Raw genomic sequence first — 21,943 nt, 5'->3', positions numbered from 1 at the left:
TCGTGTAGCACGGACACACGCCCATCGGCCCAAGTCGCCCATGCCGACCAGGATGTCTCTACGTTAGTCTCGTTCATTTGCCCATGTTTCCCCACATATCGCTCTAACCCCCTCTGCTCATCGATCATAAGGTCATGAAGTCATAAGGAATAGTAGAACTAGGCCATTCGGCCCATCAAGTCTACTCCGCCATTCAGTCATGGTTAACCTATCTGGCCCGCCTAGCCCCATTCTCCTGCCTTCCCCCCTGACCCCTGCCCCCTGTATCGCCGCCACCGGCCTCACCTTTATCCGCGGCTCGTCGCGGATGTGGTTATGAACGTTCTTGGACCTGCCGCTGTTCTGCGTTTTCTCGCGGATCCGGGCCAGGTGTTTGGAGATACATTTCTTGTCGTAAGAGTGGCAGGGTATATGTGGGCCCTCCGCCTTCTCCAGCTCCCAATAATCGTCTGCTTCTGCGGGCAACGGGAACAGTCAAAGACCCGCGCACATCCCAGCACATGCCCCCCCGGCCGGCTCGCCCACACCACACGCCCCGGGAGGGGGGGGAGAGAGAGAGAGGGCGGGAGAGAGGGGGAGAGGGAGGAGAGAGAGACGGAGGGGGGAGGGGGGAGATAGAGGGGGAGGAGAGATTGGCAGGAGAGAGATGGGGAGAGAGAGGGGGGTGGGGGAGAAGGGGAGATATTGGGTAGGGAGAGGGAGGGAGGGGGAGGAGAAGGGAGGGAGGGAGGAAGGGGGAGAAGGGGAGGAGGGAGGGAGGGAGGGAGGGGGAGGGGGAGAAGGGGAGAGGCCACAGGACTAAAGGTAGAAACAGGGAACTGCAGATGCTGGTTAATACACACAAAGACACAAAGTGCTGGAGTAACCCTGCGGGGTAGGCAACATCAATGGAGAACAAGGATAGGTGATGTTGCGGGTCGGGGCCCTTCTGACCTACGCTCAATCCACCGTTTTCACAAGAGTTCTCCTTCAATCTGCGAAAGGGCCTCGACCCTGTCTGTATCCGGGAATGCTGCCTCAGCCGCGGCCACAACTGGTGGCGGAGCCACATGTTACACCGCGAGGGGAGGTTGATGAGCAAGGAAACTCGCCAGGAGACAACTCATTGGATATTTTTAAGGGGGAGATTGATAGATTCTAGCACGGGTGTCGGGGTTATGGGGAGAAGCCGGGAGAGGGAGAGGTAGCTCGGCCATCATTGAATGGTAGACTTGATGGGCCGAATGGCCTCATTCTGCTCATGAACTGTCCATCAGCCAGCCCGAGGTCCTAACCCCCGCGGGGCGAGTGCAACTGTGCAGATGTACACAGAGCTGAACGCCCGGGTCAACCTGGTCTACCTGGCTGGTACCGCGGGTGGAAGCAGCATCGTCCCATTGGTGTGGTTTGTAGCTCCTGAAGCCACTGGTGGGGTTGTGGGGTGTGAAGAGGAGTGGAGGGGGGGGGGGGCGGGTGCGGGGAGGGGGGGGGGGGTGAAGAGGGAGGGGTGGGGGGTGAAGAGGAGAGGAGGGGGGGGCGGGTGGGGGAGGGGGGGGTTGTGAAGAGGGGGTGGGGGTGCGCGGAGAGGGTGGGGGGTGTGACGAGGGGGGGGGGAGGGGGGGGGGGGGGGGTTTGTGGGGGGTCGGGGAGAGGGAGAGGAGGGGGGGGGGGGCGGGGAGAGGAGGGGGGGCTGTGGGGGGAGAGGGGGGGCTTGTGGGGGGGGGTGTGAAGAGGGGGGGGGGGGTGGGGTGGGATATAGGCGGTGACTGGGGAACCTGGTTTAGAGGGTGAGGGGTAAGGCCTGGACTGAGTACAGGAGATTACTCCAATACTCTGGCTCCCCTCCCCTCCCCCCCCCCTCCCCCTCCCCCCTTCCCCTTCTCTTTCACTCTCTCTCGCCCGCACAGACCAGTGAAGTGAAAGGCTTGCGCTGCGCCAACTCCAACGGCAGCCAATCATCTCCCGTTCCAAAAATACACCAAAGTTAATAAGCGTAGATGGAATCAGTCACGTCCTCCCGCGGCCGCCAGTGAAACCTGTCAAGGGCTGCATTGTTAAAGCAAGCCTTGTCCGGGAGAACTGTTTCCCTGCTCTCGCTCCTCCAGCAACATTAACCCTTTGCTCGCCCTCAAAAAACTAGTTGATGAGAAAACTCTGCTCTCCCCAAGCCAACATCTCCCTGCGTGCAAACACAAAGCGCTGCAGGGTCAGCGGGTCAGGCAGCATCTGTGGAGAACTCAGCGGGTCAGGCAGCATCTGTGGAGAACTCAGCGGGTCAGGCAGCATCTGTGGAGAACTCAGCGGGTCAGGCAGCATCTGTTGAGGGAGTGGGCAGGTGACGTTTTTGATCGGGGCCCTTCTTCGTCTGAAGGAAATATCGATGATCATCTTCAGAAGGGTCTCGACCTGAAACATCGCCTTTCCATTCCCCCCACAGACGCTGCCTGACCCACCGAGTCCTTCAACACTTTGTATGTTTTGTTAATAAACCAGTATCTGCAGTCCTTGTTTCTCCACCGACTGCACCACACGACACTAGGCTCTGCGACCCACAGTATCTGTGCTAAGTTAAACACATCTCATCTACCCTGCCACATGGTCCCTATCCCCACCATTTCTTCCACATCTAGCACCTATCTAAGCACCTCAAATGCCACTATGAACACCACCATAGAAACATCGAAAAATAGGTGCAGGAGTTGGCCATTCGGCCCTTTGAGCCAGCACCGCCATTCAATATGATCATGGTTGATCATCTAAAACCAGTACCGCGTACCTGCTTTCTCCCCATATCCCTTGATTCCCTGTTCGCCCTAAGAGCTAAATCCAACACTCTCTTGAAAACACCCAGTGAATTGGCCTCCACTGCCTTCTGTGGCAGAGAATTCCACAGATTCACAACACTCTGGGTGAAGATGCCTGTCCTCGTCTCAGTCCTAAATGGCCTACCCCTTATTCTTAAACTGTGACCCCTGGTTCTGGACTCCTGGCAACGAGTTCGAGGCATTCACTACACCATGTAACAAAACATGGCATCGTACAGACCCTGCAAACGTTGCCCCTGTCACCTCTAACCTATGCCCTCTCATCTACTACATTACTGACCCGGGTAAAATTGGGCCCGACTGCCTACCATAGCGATGGCCGTGATCATTTTCAATACTTCTCTCAGTTCCCCCCCTCCACCGCCAGCATCCCAGAGAAATCAATGCCAGTCTGTCCAAACTCTTCTTACAGATAATATCCTCTAATCCAGACATGGTTTTGGAAAACCTTTGTGTTTTTTTGTAAGCCAGCTTCTGCAGTTCATTGTTTAACCACGCTATCTACTTGTGTGGTAGACAAACATGCTGGAGAAACTCCGCGGGTGAGGCAGCATTTATGGAGCGAAGGAGAGAAGGTGACGCTTCTGAAGAAGGGTCTTGACCAAAAACGTCACCTATTTCCTTCGCTCCATAGATGCTGCCTCACCCGCTGAGTTTCTCCAGCATTTTTGTCTACCGTCGATTTTTCCAGCATCTGCAGTTGCTTCTTAGACACTATCTACTTGTGTTGTCACTTTCAGGCAGTAATAGATCCATCTGTACATCTATGCTGTTAAGGCTTGCCATAAATATCCATACATATTCGACCTCCCAAAGTGCAACATCTCACATTTGCTCAGATGAATCTCCACCTGCCATTTCTCCACCTATTTCTGTACCTGAACTATAACTTTGTTCTTTGGCAGCATTCTTCACAGTCCACAACACTTGGTGTTATCTGTAAACTTTCTAACCAATCCATCTACTGTTACACTCATGTCATTAGTCTATCAATGTACGAAGGAGGGGGAGAGGAGCAGGGGGGGAGGGGGGGGGGGGGGGGGGCGGAGATAGTGGGATGTGCATGTATTTGGATAGAGGAGGGTAGGGGAAAGAGAGGGGGCAATAGGGAGTATTCTTTGAAATTGGAGAATTCAACATTCATATTGCAGGGCTGTAAACTATGTAAGTGGAGGACAATGGTGGAGTACAAAGTGGATAGCGTGGTTAAACAAGAGTCTGAAGAAGGGTTTCGGCCCGAAACGTTGCCTATTTCCTTCGCTCCATGCAAAGAGTTGAACAATCTCCACTATTTCCTTCGCTCCTAGATGCTGCTGCACCCGCTGAGTTTCTCCAGCAATTTTGTGTACCTAAGTGGAGTACAAGGCGCTGGTCCTCCAGCCTGCACTGGTCCTCCAGTCATTGACGTTTCATTGCATTGTGGTGATTGTCAAGAGGTTGTGGAGGGGCCAGGAAAGAAGAGATTGCATTGCCTGTGTTTTTACGATAAATGCAATCAGAGTATTTACTCGTGTACTTAATCAACTTGCATTTAATACCAAGATGCTTTCCTCTCTTCCAAACCTACTAATGTACAATGTGTGTTGTACAAGGACAGCTCGGAGCTACTGAACGGCAGCACCTTGCATTGTACAGGACACCATCAATGTGCCTGGCACGCTGCAGTGTTCCCTGTGTATGTGACAATATACCATCCATCCTTTAATCCACCTGCACTTTCCTTCCATTCCCTCCCATTATTCCCCAAAGTCACTTAAATCTCAACTGCTAACATCCACCAGTTGGACATGTTGTAGCGTACAGTGAAACGCTGTTGTTGCACGCTAACCAGTGAGCGGGGAGACTGTAAATGGTTACAATCGAGCCGTTCACAGTATAGGTACATGATAGGGAACAACATTCAGTGCAAGATAAAGTGAGTCAAGTTGGATCAAAGATAGTTGGAGGGTCAGCAATGAGATGGACAGTAGTTCAGGCCTACTCTCTGGCTGCAGTACGATGGCACCCCACTGGTGTGGGGAAACACAACACAGTGAAACAGGGAGATTTGTTCGGCTGCGAAAAGGTCATCCGATGGACAGCAGGAAAGATTCCTAATGTGCTCATAGTCTCCTCAAAGAGATTCAATGTCCCCAGACCCACCGAGGCAAACGTGGAGCTTCACTGGAGATGGGGAGGAGGGTGCCATGTGTGCGATTGTTTCTGAACTTATCCCAACGTTCATCTCAGTGGAGTGGAAGGTGATCAGAAGCACAGGGGCACATCAACACGGCAGGAACGGTTCATAGAAACATAGAAATTAGGTGCAGGAGTAGGCCATTCGGCGCTTCGAGCCTGCACCGCCATTCAATATGATCATGGCTGATCATCCAACTCAGTATCCCGTACCTGCCTTCTCTCCATACCCTCTGATCCCCTTAGCCACAAGGGCCACATCTAACACCCTCTTAAATATAGCCAATGAACTGGCCTCGACTACCCTCTGTGGCAGAGAGTTCCAGAGATTCACCACTCTGTGTGAAAAAAGTTCTTCTCATCTCGGTTTTAAAGGATTTCCCCCTTATCCTTAAGCTGTGACCCCTTGTCCTGGACTTCCACAACATCGGGAGCAATCTTCCTGCATCTAGCTTGTCCAACCCCTTAAGAATTTTGTAAGTTTCTATAAGATCCCCTCTCAATCTCCTAAATTCTAGAGAGTATAAACCAAGTCTATCCAGTCTTTCGTCATAAGACAGTCCTGACATCCCAGGAATCAGTCTGGTGAACCTTCTCTGCACTCCCTCTATGGCAATAATGTCCTTCCTCAGATTTGGAGAACAAAACTGTATGCAATACTCCAGGTGTGGTCTCACCATGACCCTGTACAACTGCAGTAGAACCTCCCTGCTCCTATACTCAAATCCTTTTGCAATAAATGCTAACATACCATTCGCTTTCTTCACTGCCTGCTGCACCTGCATGCCTACTTTCAATGACTGGTGTACCATGACACCCAGGTCTCGCTGCATCTCCCCTTTTCCTAGTCGGCCACCATTTAGATAATAGTCTGCTTTCCTGTTTTTGCCACCAAAATGGATAACCTCACATTTATCCACATTATACTGCATCTGCCAAACATTTGCCCACTCACCCAGCCTATCCAAGTCACTTTGCAGTCTCCTAGCATCCTCCTCACAGCTAACACTGCCCCCCAGCTTAGTGTCATCCGCAAACTTGGAGATATTGCCTTCAATTCCCTCATCCAGATCATTAATATATATTGTAAATAGCTGGGGTCCCAGCACTGAGCCTTGCGGTACCCCACTAGTCACTGCCTGCCATTGTGAAAAGGACCCGTTTACTCCTACTCTTTGCTTCCTGTTTGCCAGACAGTTCTCTATCCACATCAATACTGAACCCCCAATGCCGTGTACTTTAAGTTTGTATACTAATCTCTTATGTGGGACCTTGTCGAAAGCCTTCTGGAAGTCCAGATACACCACATCCACTGGTTCTCCCCTATCCACGCTACTAGTTACATCCTCGAAAAATTCTATAAGATTCGTCAGACATGATTTACCTTTCGTAAATCCATGCTGACTTTGTTCAATGATTTCACCACTTTCCAAATGTGCTGCTATCCCATCTTTAATAACTGACTCTAGCAGTTTCCCCACTACCGACGTTAGATTAACTGGTCTGTAATTCCCCGTTTTCTCTCTCTCTCCCTTCTTAAAAAGTGGGGTTACGTTTGCTACCCGCCAATCCTCAGGAACTACTCCAGAATCTAAAGAGTTTTGAAAGATTATTACTAATGCATCCACTATTTCTGGAGCTACTTCCTTAAGTACTCTGGGATGCAGCCTATCTGGCCCTGGGGATTTATCGGCCTTTAATCCATTCAATTTACCCAACACCACTTCCCGGCTAACCTGGATTTCACTCAATTCCTCCAACTCCTTTGACCCGCGGTCCCCTGCTATTTCCGGCAAATTATTTATGTCTTCCTTAGTGAAGACGGAACCAAAGTAGTTATTCAATTGGTCCGCCATATCCTTGTTCCCCATGATCAACTCACCTGTTTCTGACTGCAAGGGACCTACATTTGTTTTAACTAATCTCTTTCTTTTCACATATCTATAAAAACTTTTGCAGTCAGTTTTTATGTTCCCTGCCAGTTTTCTTTCATAATCTATTTTCCCTTTCCTAATTAAGCCCTTTGTCCTCCTCTGCTGGTCTCTGAATTTCTCCCAGTCCTCCGGTATGCTGCTTTTTCTGGCTAATTTGTACGCATCATCCTTCGCTTTGATACTATCCCTGATTTCCCTTGTTATCCACGGATGTACTACCTTCCCTGATTTATTCTTTTGCCAAACTGGGATGAACAATTTTTGTAGTTCATCCATGCAGTCTTTAAATGTCTTCCATTGCATATCCACCGTCAACCCTTTTAGAATTAATTGCCAGTCAATCTTGGCCAATTCACGTCTCATACCCTCAAAGTTACCTTTCTTTAAGTTCAGAACCATTGTTTCTGAATTAACAATGTCACTCTCCATCCTAATGAAGAACTCAACCATATTATGGTCACTCTTGCCCAAGGGGGCACTCACAACAAGATTGCTAACTAACCTTCCTCATTACTCAATACCCAGTCTAAAATAGTCTACTCTCTCGTTGGTTCCTCTACATGTTGATTTAGATAACTATCCCGCATACATTCCAAGAAATCCTCTTCCTCAGCACCCCTGCCAATTTGATTCACCCAATCTATATGTAGATGAAGTCACCCATTATAACTGCTTTGCCTTTGTCGCACGCATTTCTAATTTCCTGTTTGATACCATCTCCAACTTCACTACTACTGTTAGGTGGCCTGTACACAACACCCACCAGCGTTTTCTGCCCCTTAGTGTTTCGCAGCTCTACCCATGCCGATTCCACATCCTCCAAACTAATGTCCTTCCTTTCCATTGCATTAATCACCTCTCTAATCAGTAACGCTACCCCACCTCCTTTTCCTTTCTCTCTATCCCTCCTGAATATTGAATATCCCTGGATGTTCAGCTCCCAGCCTTGGTCACCCTGGAGCCATGTCTCCGTGATCCCAACTATATCATAGTCATTAATAGCTATCTGCACATTCAACTCATCCACCTTATTACGAATGCTCCTTGCAATGAGACACAAAGCCTTCAGGCTTGTTTTTACAACACTCTTACCCCTTATACTATTATGTTGAAAAGTGGCCCTTTTTGATTTTTGCCCTGGTTTTGTCTGCCTGCCACTTTTACTTTTCACCTTGCTACCTATTGCTTCTACCCTCATTTTACACCCCTCTGTCTCTACGCTCACACATTTAAGAAACCCTTTCCCTTTAACTCCATCCTCCACTATCCCATTCGACACCCCACCCCCCTTATTCAGTTTAAAGCCACCCGTGTAGCAGTGGCAAACCTGCCTGCCAGAATGCTGGTCCCACACCTGTTAAGATGCAATCCGTCCCTTTTGTACAGTTCCCCCTTACCCCAAAACAGATCCCAGTGATCTAAGAATCTAAATCCCTGCCCCGTGCACCAGTTCCTCAGCCACACGTTCAGGTCCCGTATCTCCCTGTTCCTGCTCTCGCTAGCACGGGGAACTGGAAGCAAACCGGAGATAACAACCCTGGAGGTCCTGCTTTTCAACATTTTTCCGAGCTCTCTAAAGTCACGCTGCAGAATATTCATCCCCTTCTTTCCGACATCATTTGTGCCGACATGCACTACCACTTCCGGATGTTCACCTTCGCCCTTGAGGATTTTCTGCACTGTCCGTGACATCCTGGATCCTGGCACCGGGAAGGCAACACACCATCCTCGCATCCCGTCTGTTGCCGCAGAAACCCCTGTCCGTACCTCTCACGATGGAGTCTCCCACTACAATGGCCTTGCCTGCCTTAGGCCTTTTTGGTTTTGGCTCAACAGCCCTATTCGCATCGCAAGCCAGTCCGCCGCTCAGTGTAAACACGTCTTCTGTCCCAACACCTTCTAAGCGGGTGAACCTGTTGTGAAGACCTCAGTCTGCGGTTGTCTGAACTTGTTTTCATCTTGAGGCACCATGTTATAGAAGTCATCAAAATGTTCGAATGAAATTTGATCCCAAATCTTTGGTTACGAATGCAGTTTAGAACGATTACACCAATCTTATCACAATAAATAAGTGGCAAAGCAAACAGCTGAGAGTCCTTCAGCAAAGGACACTCGGGGCCCACACTCCACCCCACCGACTGATGCTTGCAAATTGCTTCATATCTAAGCGAGAGCAGAACTGGGACACAACCTGTTCCAGTGAGTCAGGCCAATAAAGACTCTCACAGTCCAAAGCAAACACAGAAAGTGGTGGACAAACTACTCACAGAGCAGAGAAGGCCCAGAGGGGGAGGGTGGGTGGAGAGGCCAGGGAAAGCAGGGAAGGAGGAAGGTGAGAGGGTGAAGAGAGGGAGAATGTGCTGGTGAGAGCCATGAGCGGGGAGATGATGAGGGGGAGGGGTAGAATGAGCAGGGAGGTGGGCAAGGAGCAAGGGAGGGGAGACAAGACAAGACTGGAGAGGGGCCAATATCTGTATCCCTGGCCCGTGATCTCCTCACCAGACATTTCAACAAGGGATGGGCCCACCCCACCCCAATCTTCTGTGCTGGAAGGAACTGCAGATGCTGGTTTATACCAAAGATTAGACAGAAAATGCTGGAGTAACTCAGCGGGTCAGTTAGCATGTCAGGAGTAGGTGATGTTTATGGTGAGAACCCTTCTTCAGACTCTACCTGCCCAATCTTGTCACTGTGCAACCCATCCACACTCCACAGCGGGGGTCTTTGGATAAAGATCAGACTGGCGCCTGGTTAATGGTCCTCCTGTAACCCAGGGCACCAGGGTTAATTTCAGCTGCGTTGACTGTTGTTTCAGCTAATGAAGCACAGATGGGTCAACATGGCTCCACACCAAGTGCAGACTGTCAGTGAGTGGGCTCAGTGTCTCCGAGTACGACATCAACCTCCCCACTTACCGCTGAGTCACACAGAGCGGAGGTTGTGATGAGCCCTCCCTCAGGGGGATCAGTAAACTGGCCAGCGCTCCAGATGCACAATTGGTTTCAGAGTTCCAGGAGCAAAGGGCAATTCCATCTGCCAAAACACAGCAGCTCCAGAACACAGAGGGAGGGAGAGTGACCCAAAGCTCCAGCAGGCAGAGCAATTTATCACATTGAATGGCGGTGCTGGCTCGAAGGGCCAAATGGCCTGCTCCTGCACCTATTGTCTAAGCCAATGAATACATGGACCATCACACACACTCTTCATCTCCTGGACAAGGTGCCAGGCAGAGACTGAAACACCAAATACAGAGCGGAGAGAGAGGACAGAGAGAGACCAAGGTGTTAGGACTGGGCTGTTCCAAGTCTAAGTGGGTTGGTACAGCAGCAATGCTATAAACATTACCACCAACACTCCGCTCTTTGATTGATTTGTAATCCTGGTTGCACCTACTTAGTCATAGAGCTCTGAAATATAGCATGGAAACAGGCCCTTCGGCCCTCCTTGCCCATGTCAGCCAGAGTTATCGATCTGAACAACTTCAATTTTGAATTCTCAGTCCCCTTTCTTCATTATCCCTCACTCTCCCTCCCATCTTCTGTATTTGATCTTATTGTTTCATATTATTTTAATCACAGAAGAAATCTCTGGCACTGCTTGGAAGCAGAGTTAGTGACGGGAGCTAGACTAACACAGAGCTGACAATGAGGGGGATATCTACATTTGATTATTCCATGACTTGCACGTCACAGTCATTTTGAAGACAGGCGGGAACATGTTGGGTACCAGTTGCATCTGCAGGTTAACCCCCGAATCCACAGGATGTGTTCACACTGAGTCTCCCATCAGGGGAAAGGAATCTCTTTGATATCCGGCATTGCTGATACTGCTGTCGTCTGGAATGCCGGGAATATGCTCCAGGTTCCTCTGTGACCTTTGAGCAGAAATAGAATCCAAATATAAAAAAAAGAAATGAGAACCAGATGTTGCATTGTTATTTGAAACCAAAGACTCGGAGGAAACCTTGTATTAACTCTGCAGGTGCTGTGCAACACTGCCTTGAACTGATGCCTTCTGTGGGTGAGGTGCTGGAAGAAAATATGATAGTGCTCAGAGCAGGATTAGCCAATTTACATCCAACAATGATGGATAGTGTGCGTTCTCTTACAAGATTAATTCAGGTGATCACCACAAGGATTCTTCACCTTGAGATGACCAAACACAGGGGAATCTGGGCCACACAGGGAATGGTCCGGGCCAGATGGGGGGGTGTGGGCACACTCCCGGGGGAGCAAACGGCAACGATGGGCTTAAGGGAAACTCGATGGAGATGGAGGGAGCTGAGAAGGGTAAGGAGAGGCAGACATACCCATGGAAGGAGAAGGGCCGAATGGCCACCTCTGGCCCAATCTGCAATCGCAATATTCACCTAACTCACAAAGAGCAAAGCTCAAAGGTCCAAGTTCAGATGCTTTGTTTGTGAAGGAAGGAGAAACACCATGTTTACTGGGCCACTGGTTGGCATCAAGCCTTGACTCTAAGACTCCACTCCAGTCTGGTCCCATCAGTGCAGTCCGACAAGGTGTGGAGACAACACTGGACATCCCCACAAACACACCTGCAGCAACCAAATCCAAGTGGTTGCTGGAGCTGCACTAATCCAGGCAAGCTGAGAGCGTCCCCTCTCATTCCTGACCTGTGCCTTGTAGCTGATGGGAAGCCATTGAGGTGTCAGGAAGCAGGTTACTCACCGCAGGGTCCCCAGTCTCTGACCTGCACTCAACGTTGTGGCTCTGGTTCAGTTTCTGCTCACCTACTCTTCCTGGGACGTCGCTGGTGGGGCGTTGAATGTAGTTATAGGTGTAGAGAACAAGACAGCCACCACTGTACTTAGTTGCACTCTGCTCGCTAGTTGGTCAACAGCCAGACATTCCCAGACCGAGTGAGGCATGGCAGTGGTGGGTGGGGGCAAGGCAGATGTAGCCTTGATTGTGGAGGATGGAACAGCAGATGCTGGTTTAAAACAAAGATAGACTGGAGTAACTCAGCGGGACAGGCAGCTTCTCTGGAGAGAAGGAATGGGTGACGTTTTGGGTCGAGACCCTTCTTCAGACCTCGATTGTGTTCAAGTGACACAAACCCATGCTGAAAGGTTATCCAGAACATGATTTCCACGAGGTGTGGCCCACTTACCCCAATCAAACCTCCTCCCCTCCAGTCTGAAGAAGGGTCTCGACTTGAAACGTCACCCATTTATTCTCTCCAGAGATGCTGCCTGTCCTGCTGAGTTACTCCAGCATTTTGTGTCTCCCCTCCCCTCCGGCACTGTGAGAACTAACACACTCTGCACTCTGAACCAGGCAAGCACTAACAAATCCAGATGTTATATCCTTGGATTGTATCTGCAACCCTTGGCCAAAGATAACAATGTTGGCCGTGGGATGCGAGTGTGCTGACTGTGGCAAGCAAGGTGTGTCAGAAACTACTATTCAAACAAAAATAAACAATCTAAGCTCAAAGACTTGAAGTTCACAGATGGAGTGGAGGGAATAAAACTACTTTTGGAAATATTTGCAAAATTAGGAAGTTAAATGTGTGCTGGGTGGCAGGTGGGATAACTCACACCTGGCAGTTACTGGGCACAAGGTGCTTGTTAGCTCTGGCAATCATTAACTCTTTCACACAGCCCACAGCAAGGTCCTGCTCCATGCTAGACCAGGCATGGACAATGGGAGTAACAGCAAACTGGGTCAGAGTACAGGCAGCTGGAAGACGGGGTGCATCAGTCGTGTTGGGGAGAGAAGGGAGGGACTGTTTCTCCAGGTTGCTCTGGGCCAATTCTGCTGAAACTCACAGTACATCACTCATTCGAGGTAGCGAGCATTTAGGGGGTAAAGCAGGAAATGTATATTGAAACAAGGCATAAACATTAACTCTTTATTAATTTGGAAATTGTAGACTGAGATGTACAATGTTTCAACAGGTGAAAATGGGCAACGCCCAGAGTGGTCCATGTTGGCTGGGATATGTTATTGATTGAGCATCATCAGACCAGGAGTGGCCCCTCAGAGAGGTGTCGTTCAGACATAGAGGCCCATGTAAATACAATCCAGCTCTAAATTCCTCGGAGTGCATATCTCGGAGGACTTGTCCTGGTCCCTCAACACCTCCAAGCTGATCAAAAAGGCACAGCAGCGCCTTTACTTCCTTAGGAGGCTCAAGAAAGCCCACCTGTCCCCCCAGATCCTGACCAACTTTTACCGCTGTACCATAGAGAGTATCCTGACCACCTGCTTCACGGTATGGTACAGCAGCTGCACTGCTGCGGACAGGAAGGCACTACAACGGGTGGTGAAAACCGCGCAGCACATCATCGGTGCCCCGCTCCCTGCCATGGATGCCCTCCACCGAAAACGGTGTCTGAGACGGGCTGGGAAGATCATCAAAGACCCCTCACACCCCAACCATGGACTGTTTGCCCTCCACCCATCAGGGAGGCGGTACAGGAGCCTCAGGTCACGTACCAGCAGGATGAGGAAAAGCTTCTATAACAACACAATCACACTGCTGAACTCGGAGTCCCGCCGATAGACTTCTCTGGTCCCTCCATCCCCATTGTTTAATCATTCTGTATTTCCTGATTATTCTGTATCTTCTCTCTTTCTATTTTTTTCTTGTTTTTCTCTTTATGTACAACTACTACGGACTGACGCAAAACTGCATTTCGTTGTACTGATACTTGTATTTGTGCGATGACATTAAAGTTGAATTGAATTGAATTGAATTGAATTAGTCTCCAGTCACAAAACTACTTAGGTACAGTAGCACCTCACACTTGACTAGTCACTTACCAAGTAAGCTGCTGACTGCAACAGAAACCTCACTAACTATCTGGCCCAGCTACCACACACCCTGACTGTACTCCCTCATTCTGCCATTTCACCCCATTATCCTCCCAAGGTAGACACAAAATGGGTAACTCAACGGGTCAGGCAGAATCTATGGAGAAAAGGAAAAGATGATGTTTTTGGGTCAATATCCTTCTTCAGGACCAACCTCTGAAGTAGGTTCCTAACCCCAAACATCACCTATTCCTTCTCTCCAGAGATCTCTCCTGACCTGCTGAGTTACTCCAGCATTTTATGTCTACCTTTGGTGTACACCAGCATCATCAGTTCTTTCCGACACATCCTCCCAAGATTCACAGGTTACACACAACCTCACCCTGCCCTCTTCCAGAATGCCTTTAGTCAACCTCAAAGCATGAAACAATTTAGATTCAACTTTAATTCTGATGAGAAACATTAGTAAATATGAGCAGGAGGACATTGGAACCTTCAAACCCCGTTCTAACATTCAAGACAATCATGACTGATCCTCTAACAATGCCATATTCACAATCTTTCCATGTATCTTCAATGCCCTGTGTGATGAAGATGCTACCTCTGTCTCAAGTATACTCGGTGACATGGCCTCCACAGCCCCTGTGGTAGAGAAAACCACAGCTGCAGTATAGTGATGAGGAGGAATTTTGTTAGCCAGAGGCTGGTGAATCTGTGGAATTCACAGCTGTGGATGCCAAATCATTTGGTATTTTTGAATCAGAGGTTGATAAGTTCTTGATTAGTTACGGGGAGACAGCAGGAGCTTGGGGTTGAGGGGAAAATAGATCAGCCATAATTGAATGGCGTAGTAGACTCAGTGGGCCAAATGGCCCAATTCTGTTCCTATGTCTTATGAACAGGTTCATCTTATTAAGTGAAGAGGTTTCCCTGTTATCTCCGTTCTAGGCGTCTACCACTTATCCTGAGACTGAACCCTGGTTTCAGATTCTTTGAGGGAGAAGAAACATCTTCCCAGTCAAAATTCTGAGATCTCACCTGATTTCCCCCAAACCACAGTAACCACAAACAAGGCTGTTTAACCCAGTATCTCCTCACTCAACAACCCCACCACCCACAAATCAGAATGCTTGCATTGTCTGTGGAAAGTCTCTTCTTTGTTAGAAAAGGAGAAAAGGATTCCCGGTGTAGTCCCACCAAAGGTCACTCACAATGAGAGATCTCTACTTCTGTATCCAAAACCACTTCCTACAAGGAACAACAATTTCCACCATTTGCCCCCAGTGCTGGTTGCATTCTTGGTTCTTGGTCCTCCAAAATATTCCAAATGGAATTTAAACTGGAGGTGGTGAAGGGAGGGCTTAAGCCAGAAAGAGTTATTGGGAAGAAAGAGCTACTTTAAATTTAGTTGGGTAACTATAGTAGGGTGAAGATTATTCCACGCTTTAATTGTGCGGGGGAAGAACGAATTGCTGTACACATCTGTCTTGGTAGCTGGGATCACAAATTGGATCGAATCTGCACCCGGGCTGAAGACCAGGTGTACAAAGACACCAGAACCCTCTCCACATCATTTCCCTCCCTCAAACCAATACGCAACCTTTCAGTTCAGTTTAGTTTATTGTCACATGCACTGAGGTACAGAGAGAAGCTTTTTGTCGCAGGCTAACCAGCCACAAAATCAGTGTGTGCTCCTGAAGCCAACAACTTCACATTCATCTACATTACACTGCATCTGCCATGCATTTGCCCACCCACTCAACTTGTCAAACTCACCAAATCCTCTCTTCACAATTCACAATCTACCCAGTTTTGTGTCATTGGCACAGTTAGAAATGGTACGTTTGGTCCCTTCATCCGTGTCACTAATGTACATTGAGAGAAGTCAGGTTGATCCCAGATGGTTCTCGATTCACCGCTGCCAGTCCCATAAACTCCAATTCTATGCTTTCTTCTTACAACCAAATTTTGATTCCGATCAGTCTGAAGAAGGGTCTCGACCCAAAATGTCACCCATTCCTTCTCTCCAGAGATGCTGCCTGTCCCGCTGAGTTACTCCAGCATTTTGTGTCTATCTTTAATTCAGGCCAGTACTATATTCTCAAACACACACCAACTTTTTCTGCCACTCTTTCAAAGGCTTTCTACAAATTCAAAATTCACCACATCCACCACATCAATGGGGTTTTCTTAAAAATAACACAACAGGAAAACAACCAGTGCCAAGAATTTATTATCATTCTGGAAATATCAATGGCACTTCTGGCCATATTCATCCTGGGCACTGTAGAAACACCACATTTACTGACCCTCTGCTGGACTGACACCTGTTTCCGCTGATTGGATAGCATGCAACAAAAGCTATTCGCTGAAAGTAGACACAAAATCCTGGAGTAACTCAGCGGGACAGGCAGCATCTCTGGAGAGAAGGAACTATTCCCGCTGAGTTACTCCAGTATTTTGTGTTCTTCTTTGCTGCAAAAAAAACAGCATCTGCAGCTCCTTCCGACACAAAAGCTTTTCACTGTGCCTCAGTAAACTAAACAAACTAACTCAGGGACACAAAACCATCATTAGATTTGACCCTTTGGGTCCTCTTTCCACACCTCCCCTTTGGACATCTGGACAGGTAGCTGCAAAGGAATTTTTTGAGAGGGATTACGGGCCAAAACCGGTTGCCAAATGAGGTCCAGTGGAAGAGATGGAGGAGGTTCATTGGTATCATTTAAAAATAAAATGGATAGCATATGGATTTCAAGGGAATAGGGTTATGGTATGAGTGCAGGCAGGTGGGACTAAGGGAAAAAAGTTGTTCGGCACGAACTTGTAGGGCCGAGATGGCCTGTTTCCGTGCTGTAATTGTTATATGGTTATATGGTTATATGGGCCAAAACCAGGCCAATAGGTCCAGAGGGATGAGGAATATGGTCATCATGGATGAATTGGGCCAACAACCTGGGGGCGAGTTCCTGGGGGGGGACGGACTAGGTGGGGGGGCGAGGGGAGGAGTGGGAGGGATCTAGAGAGGGGGGAGGGTGAGGGAGGGAGGGGGGGGACGGGGGGAGAGATGGGGCGAGATGGGGTAGGGGAGAGGGGAGGGGGGGGGGGGAGGGGGGGGGATGGGGGCGAGGGAGGGCAGGGGGGAGGGGGGCGAGGGGGGGAGATGGGGAAGGGGGGGGCGATGGGGGAGGGGGGGGGGAGATGAGGGCGAGAGGGGGGGAGGAGGGGGCAAGATGGGGTGAGGGGAGGGGGCGAGGGGGGCGGGCGGGGGGGGGCGCGGGAGATGGAGGCGAGGGGGAGGGGCGGGGGCGAGGGAGGGGGGAGGGGGGGGGGACTGGGGCGGGAGATGGGGCGAGGGGGGGGGAGATGGGGCGAGGGGGGGAGATGGGGGGAGGGGGGGGGGAGATGGGGCAGAGGGGGAGATGGGGCGAGGGGGGCGAGATGGGGCGAGGGGGGGAGGGGGAGGGGGGGGATGGGAGGGGGAGGGGAGGGGAAGGAGAGAGGGGGGAGAGATGGGGCGAGGGGGGGGGGGGGGGAGAGGGGGCGGGAGGGGCGAGGCGAGGGGAGGGGAGAGGGGGGCGAGGGGGGGGAGATGGGGAGTGAGGGGGAGGGGGGGAGAGGGGAGGAGGGGGGGAAAGGGGAAGAGGGACGGGGGAGAGAGAGGGGAGAGGGGAGGGGGGGAGGGGAGGGGCGGGGGAGAGGGGGGGGGGGCGATGGGGGGGGGGAGGGGGATTGTTGGGGGAAGGGGGGGGGGGGGGGGGGGGGGGGCAAAGTGGGGGGGGGGGAGGGGGGGGAGGGGGGGGGGGGGGGGGAGAGGAGGGGAGGGGAGCGGAGGGGAGGGGTAGAGAGGAGGGGGGAGGGGGGGAGGGGGGGAGGGAGGAGGGGCGAGGGGGGGAGATGGGGGAGAGGGGGAGAGGAGGGGGCGAGGGGGGGAGGGGGGGAGGGAGGGGGAGGGAGAAGGGGGGAGGGGTGAGGGAGGGGGAGGGGAGAGAGGGGAGGGGGGGGGGATGAGGGGGCGAGGGGAGGAGAAGTGGGGGGGGGGGGAGGGGAGAGGGAGAGGGGGGGGGAGAGAGGGGAGGAGGCGAGGGGGAGGAGGGGGAGATGGGGGCGAGGGAGGATGGGGGGGAGGAGGAGGGGCGAGAGGGGGGGCCGACGAGGGGGGAGGAGATGGGAGAGAGAGGGGAGAGGGGGCGAGGGGGGGAGATGGGGCGAGGGGGGGAGTGGGGCGAGGGGGGGAGAGGGGGGGAGGGGGAGCGAGGGGGAGGAGATGGGGCGAGGGGGAGGAGGGGCGAGGGGGAGGAGAGGGGCGAGGAGGGGGAGGATGGGGCGAGGGGGGGAGATGGGGCGCGAGGGGGGGGGGGGGATGGGGCGAGGGGGGGAGAGGGGGCGAGGGGGGGGAGGGAGGGGGGGAGGGGGCGAGGGGGGGAGGGGGAGGGAGGAGGGGGAGAAGGGAGAGAGAACGAGGGAGAAGGAGAGGTTGGCGAGGGGGGAGGGATGGGGAGGAGGAGGGGGAGAGGGGGGAGGAGGAGATGGGGGGAAAGAGGCGGGGGGAGATGGGGGAGGGGGGGGATGGGCAAGAGGGGAGGGAGGTGGGGAGAGGAAGGATGGAGGGGATGGGGCGAGGGGGGCGAGGGGAAGAGGGGGGAGGGATGGGGGGGGGGGGGGGGATTGGGGGGGGGAGGGGGAGGGGATGGGGCGAGGGGGGGGGGATGGGGGGAGGGGGGGGAGATGGGGGAGGAGGGGGGGGAGTGGGGCGAGGGGGGGGGAGATGGGGCGAGGGGGGGAGGTGGGGCGGGGATGGAGGGGGTGGGGCGAGGGGGGGTATAGAGGGGGGGCTGGGGGAGATGACCCGGCGGGAGGGGGGGAGGGGGGAGGAATGGGGGAGAAGGGGGGGGGAGATGGGGACGAGGGGGGGTGTTGGGGCGAGGGGGGGGAGATGGGGCGAGGGGGGGGAGGGGGGGGGAGGGGGGGAGGGAGGGGGGCGGGGGAGGGGGGGAGGGGGCGAGATGGGGGCGATGGGGCGAGGGGGGCGGTGGGTGGGGGGAGATGGGGCGCGGGGGGGAGGGGGGGGAGGGGGGGGGGTGGGGCGAGGGGGGGTAGATTGGGCGGGGGGGGAGGGGGGGGCGAGGGGGGAGATGTTGGGGGGGGGGGATGGGAACGATGAGGGATGAGGAGAGATGGGGCGTGATGCTGGAGTGGGTGAGACCATAGTGGGGGGGGGGAGAAAATGAGGGCGATGGTTAAGGTGAAGGGGGGGAGGGGTTGGGGGGGTTAATGGGGCGAGGGGGTAACTTTTCCACACAAAGGTGGAAGGGAAACGGGCTTGCAGGGGGGGAGTGACTATCACAATGAGTTGGGCGGGGTAGACAGGACATGGGAGGACAGGGTGGAGATATGGTTGGGGGGTGGGTGGGCCAGTGGGGATGGGGTGGGGACGTTTGGGCCTGTGTGGGGCACGTTTGGCGGGGGGGGCACGTTGGGTTGGTGACGTGGGACGTGTATGGGGGGAAGTGGGGCGGGAGGGACGTTGTGGGTGTGTGGGCACGTTGGGCGGTGTGGGGAACGTTGGGCGAGTGGGAAGTGGGGCAGGGGGTGCGGTGAAGGTGGTGGGCCACGTTGGGCGGTGGTGGGCAAGTTGGTTCGGTGTGGGCAAGTGGGGGTTGTGGGCACGTGGGGGGTTGTGGGAACGTTGGGCGGTGTGGTGCAAGTGTGGGGGGTGGGGGCACGTGGGGGGGGTGTGGGGGGTGGGCAGGGGCAGTGGGCAGTGTGGGGCGAGGGGGGGAGTGGGGAACTTGGGCGGTTGTGGGGGTGGTGGGCGTGTGTGGGCACGTGGGGCGGGTGGGGAGGTGTGGGCACGTTGGGGGGGCGGTGGGAAATGGTTTGGTTGGCGGGGTGTGGGTGCGTTGGGCATGGGTGTGGGCACGTTGAGGGAGGTATGTGTGGGGCAAGTTGGTAGGTGGGGCCAGTGGGGCACGTTGGGTGGTGGTGAATGGGGGTGGGAGGTGTGGGCACGTTGGGAAGTGTGGTGTGGGCAAGTTGGGCGGTGTGTGGGCGGATGGGGAAGTGGGTGTTGGGCGGGGTGTGTGGGCACGCTTGGGCGGTGTGGGCACGTTGGGCGACGTTGGGCGGGTGTGGGCACGTTGGGCGGTGTGTGGGGCACGTTGGGCGAGGGTGTGGGCAAGTTGGGGGTGTGGGACTGGGGGTTTGGTTGGGCAAAGTTGGTGTGTGGGCACGTTGGGCGGGGGTGGGCACGTTGGGCAGTGGGTGTGGGCAAGTTGGGACGGGCGGTGTGGGCAAGTTGGGCGGTGTGTGGGCACGTGGGTTGTGTGGGCGCGGGCGTGTGTGGGCACGTGGGGCGGTGTGTGGGCACGTTGGGCGGTGTGGGCACGTTGGGCGGTTGTGGGGCACGTTGGGCGGAGTTGGTGTGGGCAAGTTGGGCGGTGTGGGAAGTTGGGCGGTTGTGTGGGCACGTGGGGGCGGGGCGGGGTGGGAACGTTGGGCGTTGGGGGCGTGGGTGTGGGCAAGTTGGGCGGTGTGGGAACCGAACAGGGTTGGGGGTGTGGGGCACGTGGGGCGGTTGGAGGTGGGCAAGGTTGGGCGGTGTGGGCAAGTTGGGCGGTGTGTGGGCACGTTGGGACGGTGGTGTGTGGCGGAGTTGGGCACGTTGGGGTTGTGTGGGCACGTGGGCGGTGGCGGTGGGGGCAGGCACGTTGGGCGGGGCTTCGGTAGGGGCGGGCAGGGGGCAGGTTGGGCATGTTGGCGGTGTTGCGGCATGTGGGAGGTGGGGGCATGTGGGCGGTGTGGTGGGAATGTTGGGAGTTGGGCGGTGTGGGCACGTTGGGCGGTGTGGGGCCGTTGTTGGGCGGTGTGTGGCACGTGGGCGGGTTGTGTGGGCACTTTGTTGGGTGGTGTGTGGGCAAGTTGGGCGGTGCTTTGTTGGGCACGTTGGGCGGTGTGGGCACGTGGGGCGGTGTTGGGCACGGTGGGCGGTGTGGGCACGTTGGGCGGGTGTGGTGTGGGCACGTTGGGCGGTGGGGTGGGGGCAGTTGTGTGTGTGGGCATGTTGGGCGGGGTGTGTGGCACGTTGGGCGGTTGTGTGGCACGTTGGGTGTGTGGCACGTTGGGCGGTTGTGCACGTGGGCACGTTGGGAGGTGTGGTGGCATGTTGGGGCGGGCGGTGTGTGGGCACGTTGGGCGGTGTGTGGGCACGTGGGGCGGTGTGTGGGCACGTTGGGCGGGTGGTGTGGGCACGTTGGGCGGTGTGGAACGTTGGGCGGGTGTGGGAACGTTGGGCCGTTGTGTGGGCAAGTTGGGGGTTGTTTGTGGGCCTGGGCGGTTCCCTGTGGGCACGTTTGGGCGGTGGTGTGGGCACGTTGGGGCGGTGTATGGGCCGTGGGCACGTGGCAACCAGGCTGGCGGGCAACGTGGCAGTTGTTGGGTGGCAAAGCATTGGGCGGTGTGGGCACGGTGGCGCGGGTGTGGGAAAGTGGGAACGGTGGGTGGGGCAGTGGAAGGGTGTGGGCACGTGGGACGGTAGATGTGGGCACGATTGGGCGGGGTGTGGGCAAGTTTGGCGCCGTTGGGCAGTGTATGTGGGCATGTTGGCGGCAGGCCCCCACACCCCCTGTGGCCAAGTTGGCGGTGTGGGACACGCCTTGGGCGGTGTGTGGGCCACGGTTGGGCGGTCCCTGGGGCAGTTGGGCTTTTTTGGGTAGCCCCCCCCCTGTGGGAACGTTGGGCAGGGTGTGGGCAGTTTGGGCGGTTTGTGGCACGTTGGGCCGGTTGTGGGGCACGTTGGGCGGTGTGGGCACGTGGGCGGGGGTGTGTGTGGGCATGTTGGGACGGTGTGGGAACGTTCGTGGGGGGGGAAAGTGGGCAGGGGGACGTTGGGCGGGTGGCACGTTGGGCGGTATGGTTGTGTGGAAAGTTGGGCGGATGTGGGAAAGTTGGGAGGTTGTGGGGAAGTTGGGAGGTGGTATGTGGTGGGACAGGTGGGCGGGGCTTGGGAATGTTGGAGGGTGGAATGTTGGGCGGTGTGTGGGAGTTGGCGGTGGGGCATGTTGGGAGGTGTGGGAAAGTTGGGAGCGTGTTGGGACAAGTGGGGAGGTAGTCTGTACGTGTGTGAGGCAAAGTTGGGAGGGTGACATGTTTGTGGGAAAGTTGGGAGGGTGTGGAAAGTTGGGTGGTGTCCCTCGTGGGAATGGTGGGAGGTGTGTGGGAAGTTGGGAGGACGTGGTGGGGGGGGAAA

General features: G+C 54.3%; 1 protein-coding gene across 1 annotated transcript in view; it reads right to left on the bottom strand.

The window, feature by feature from the left end:
• The window catches only part of LOC129710069 (insulin-like growth factor-binding protein 4), a 34,186-nt gene that overhangs the window by 4,254 nt on the left and 7,989 nt on the right, over window positions 1–21,943 (bottom strand). The window contains 3 exon segments of the mRNA XM_055656771.1: window positions 286–461; window positions 7,042–7,058; window positions 8,635–8,695. Of these exon segments, the coding sequence (XP_055512746.1) occupies window positions 286–461; window positions 7,042–7,058; window positions 8,635–8,695 (254 nt within the window).

Source organism: Leucoraja erinacea, chromosome 27, assembly GCF_028641065.1.
Source record: "Leucoraja erinacea ecotype New England chromosome 27, Leri_hhj_1, whole genome shotgun sequence".
NCBI classification, from domain to species: domain Eukaryota; kingdom Metazoa; phylum Chordata; class Chondrichthyes; order Rajiformes; family Rajidae; genus Leucoraja; species Leucoraja erinaceus.
The sequence above is the reverse complement of the archived record's forward strand: the minus strand, read 5'-3'. Positions and strand labels throughout refer to the sequence as shown.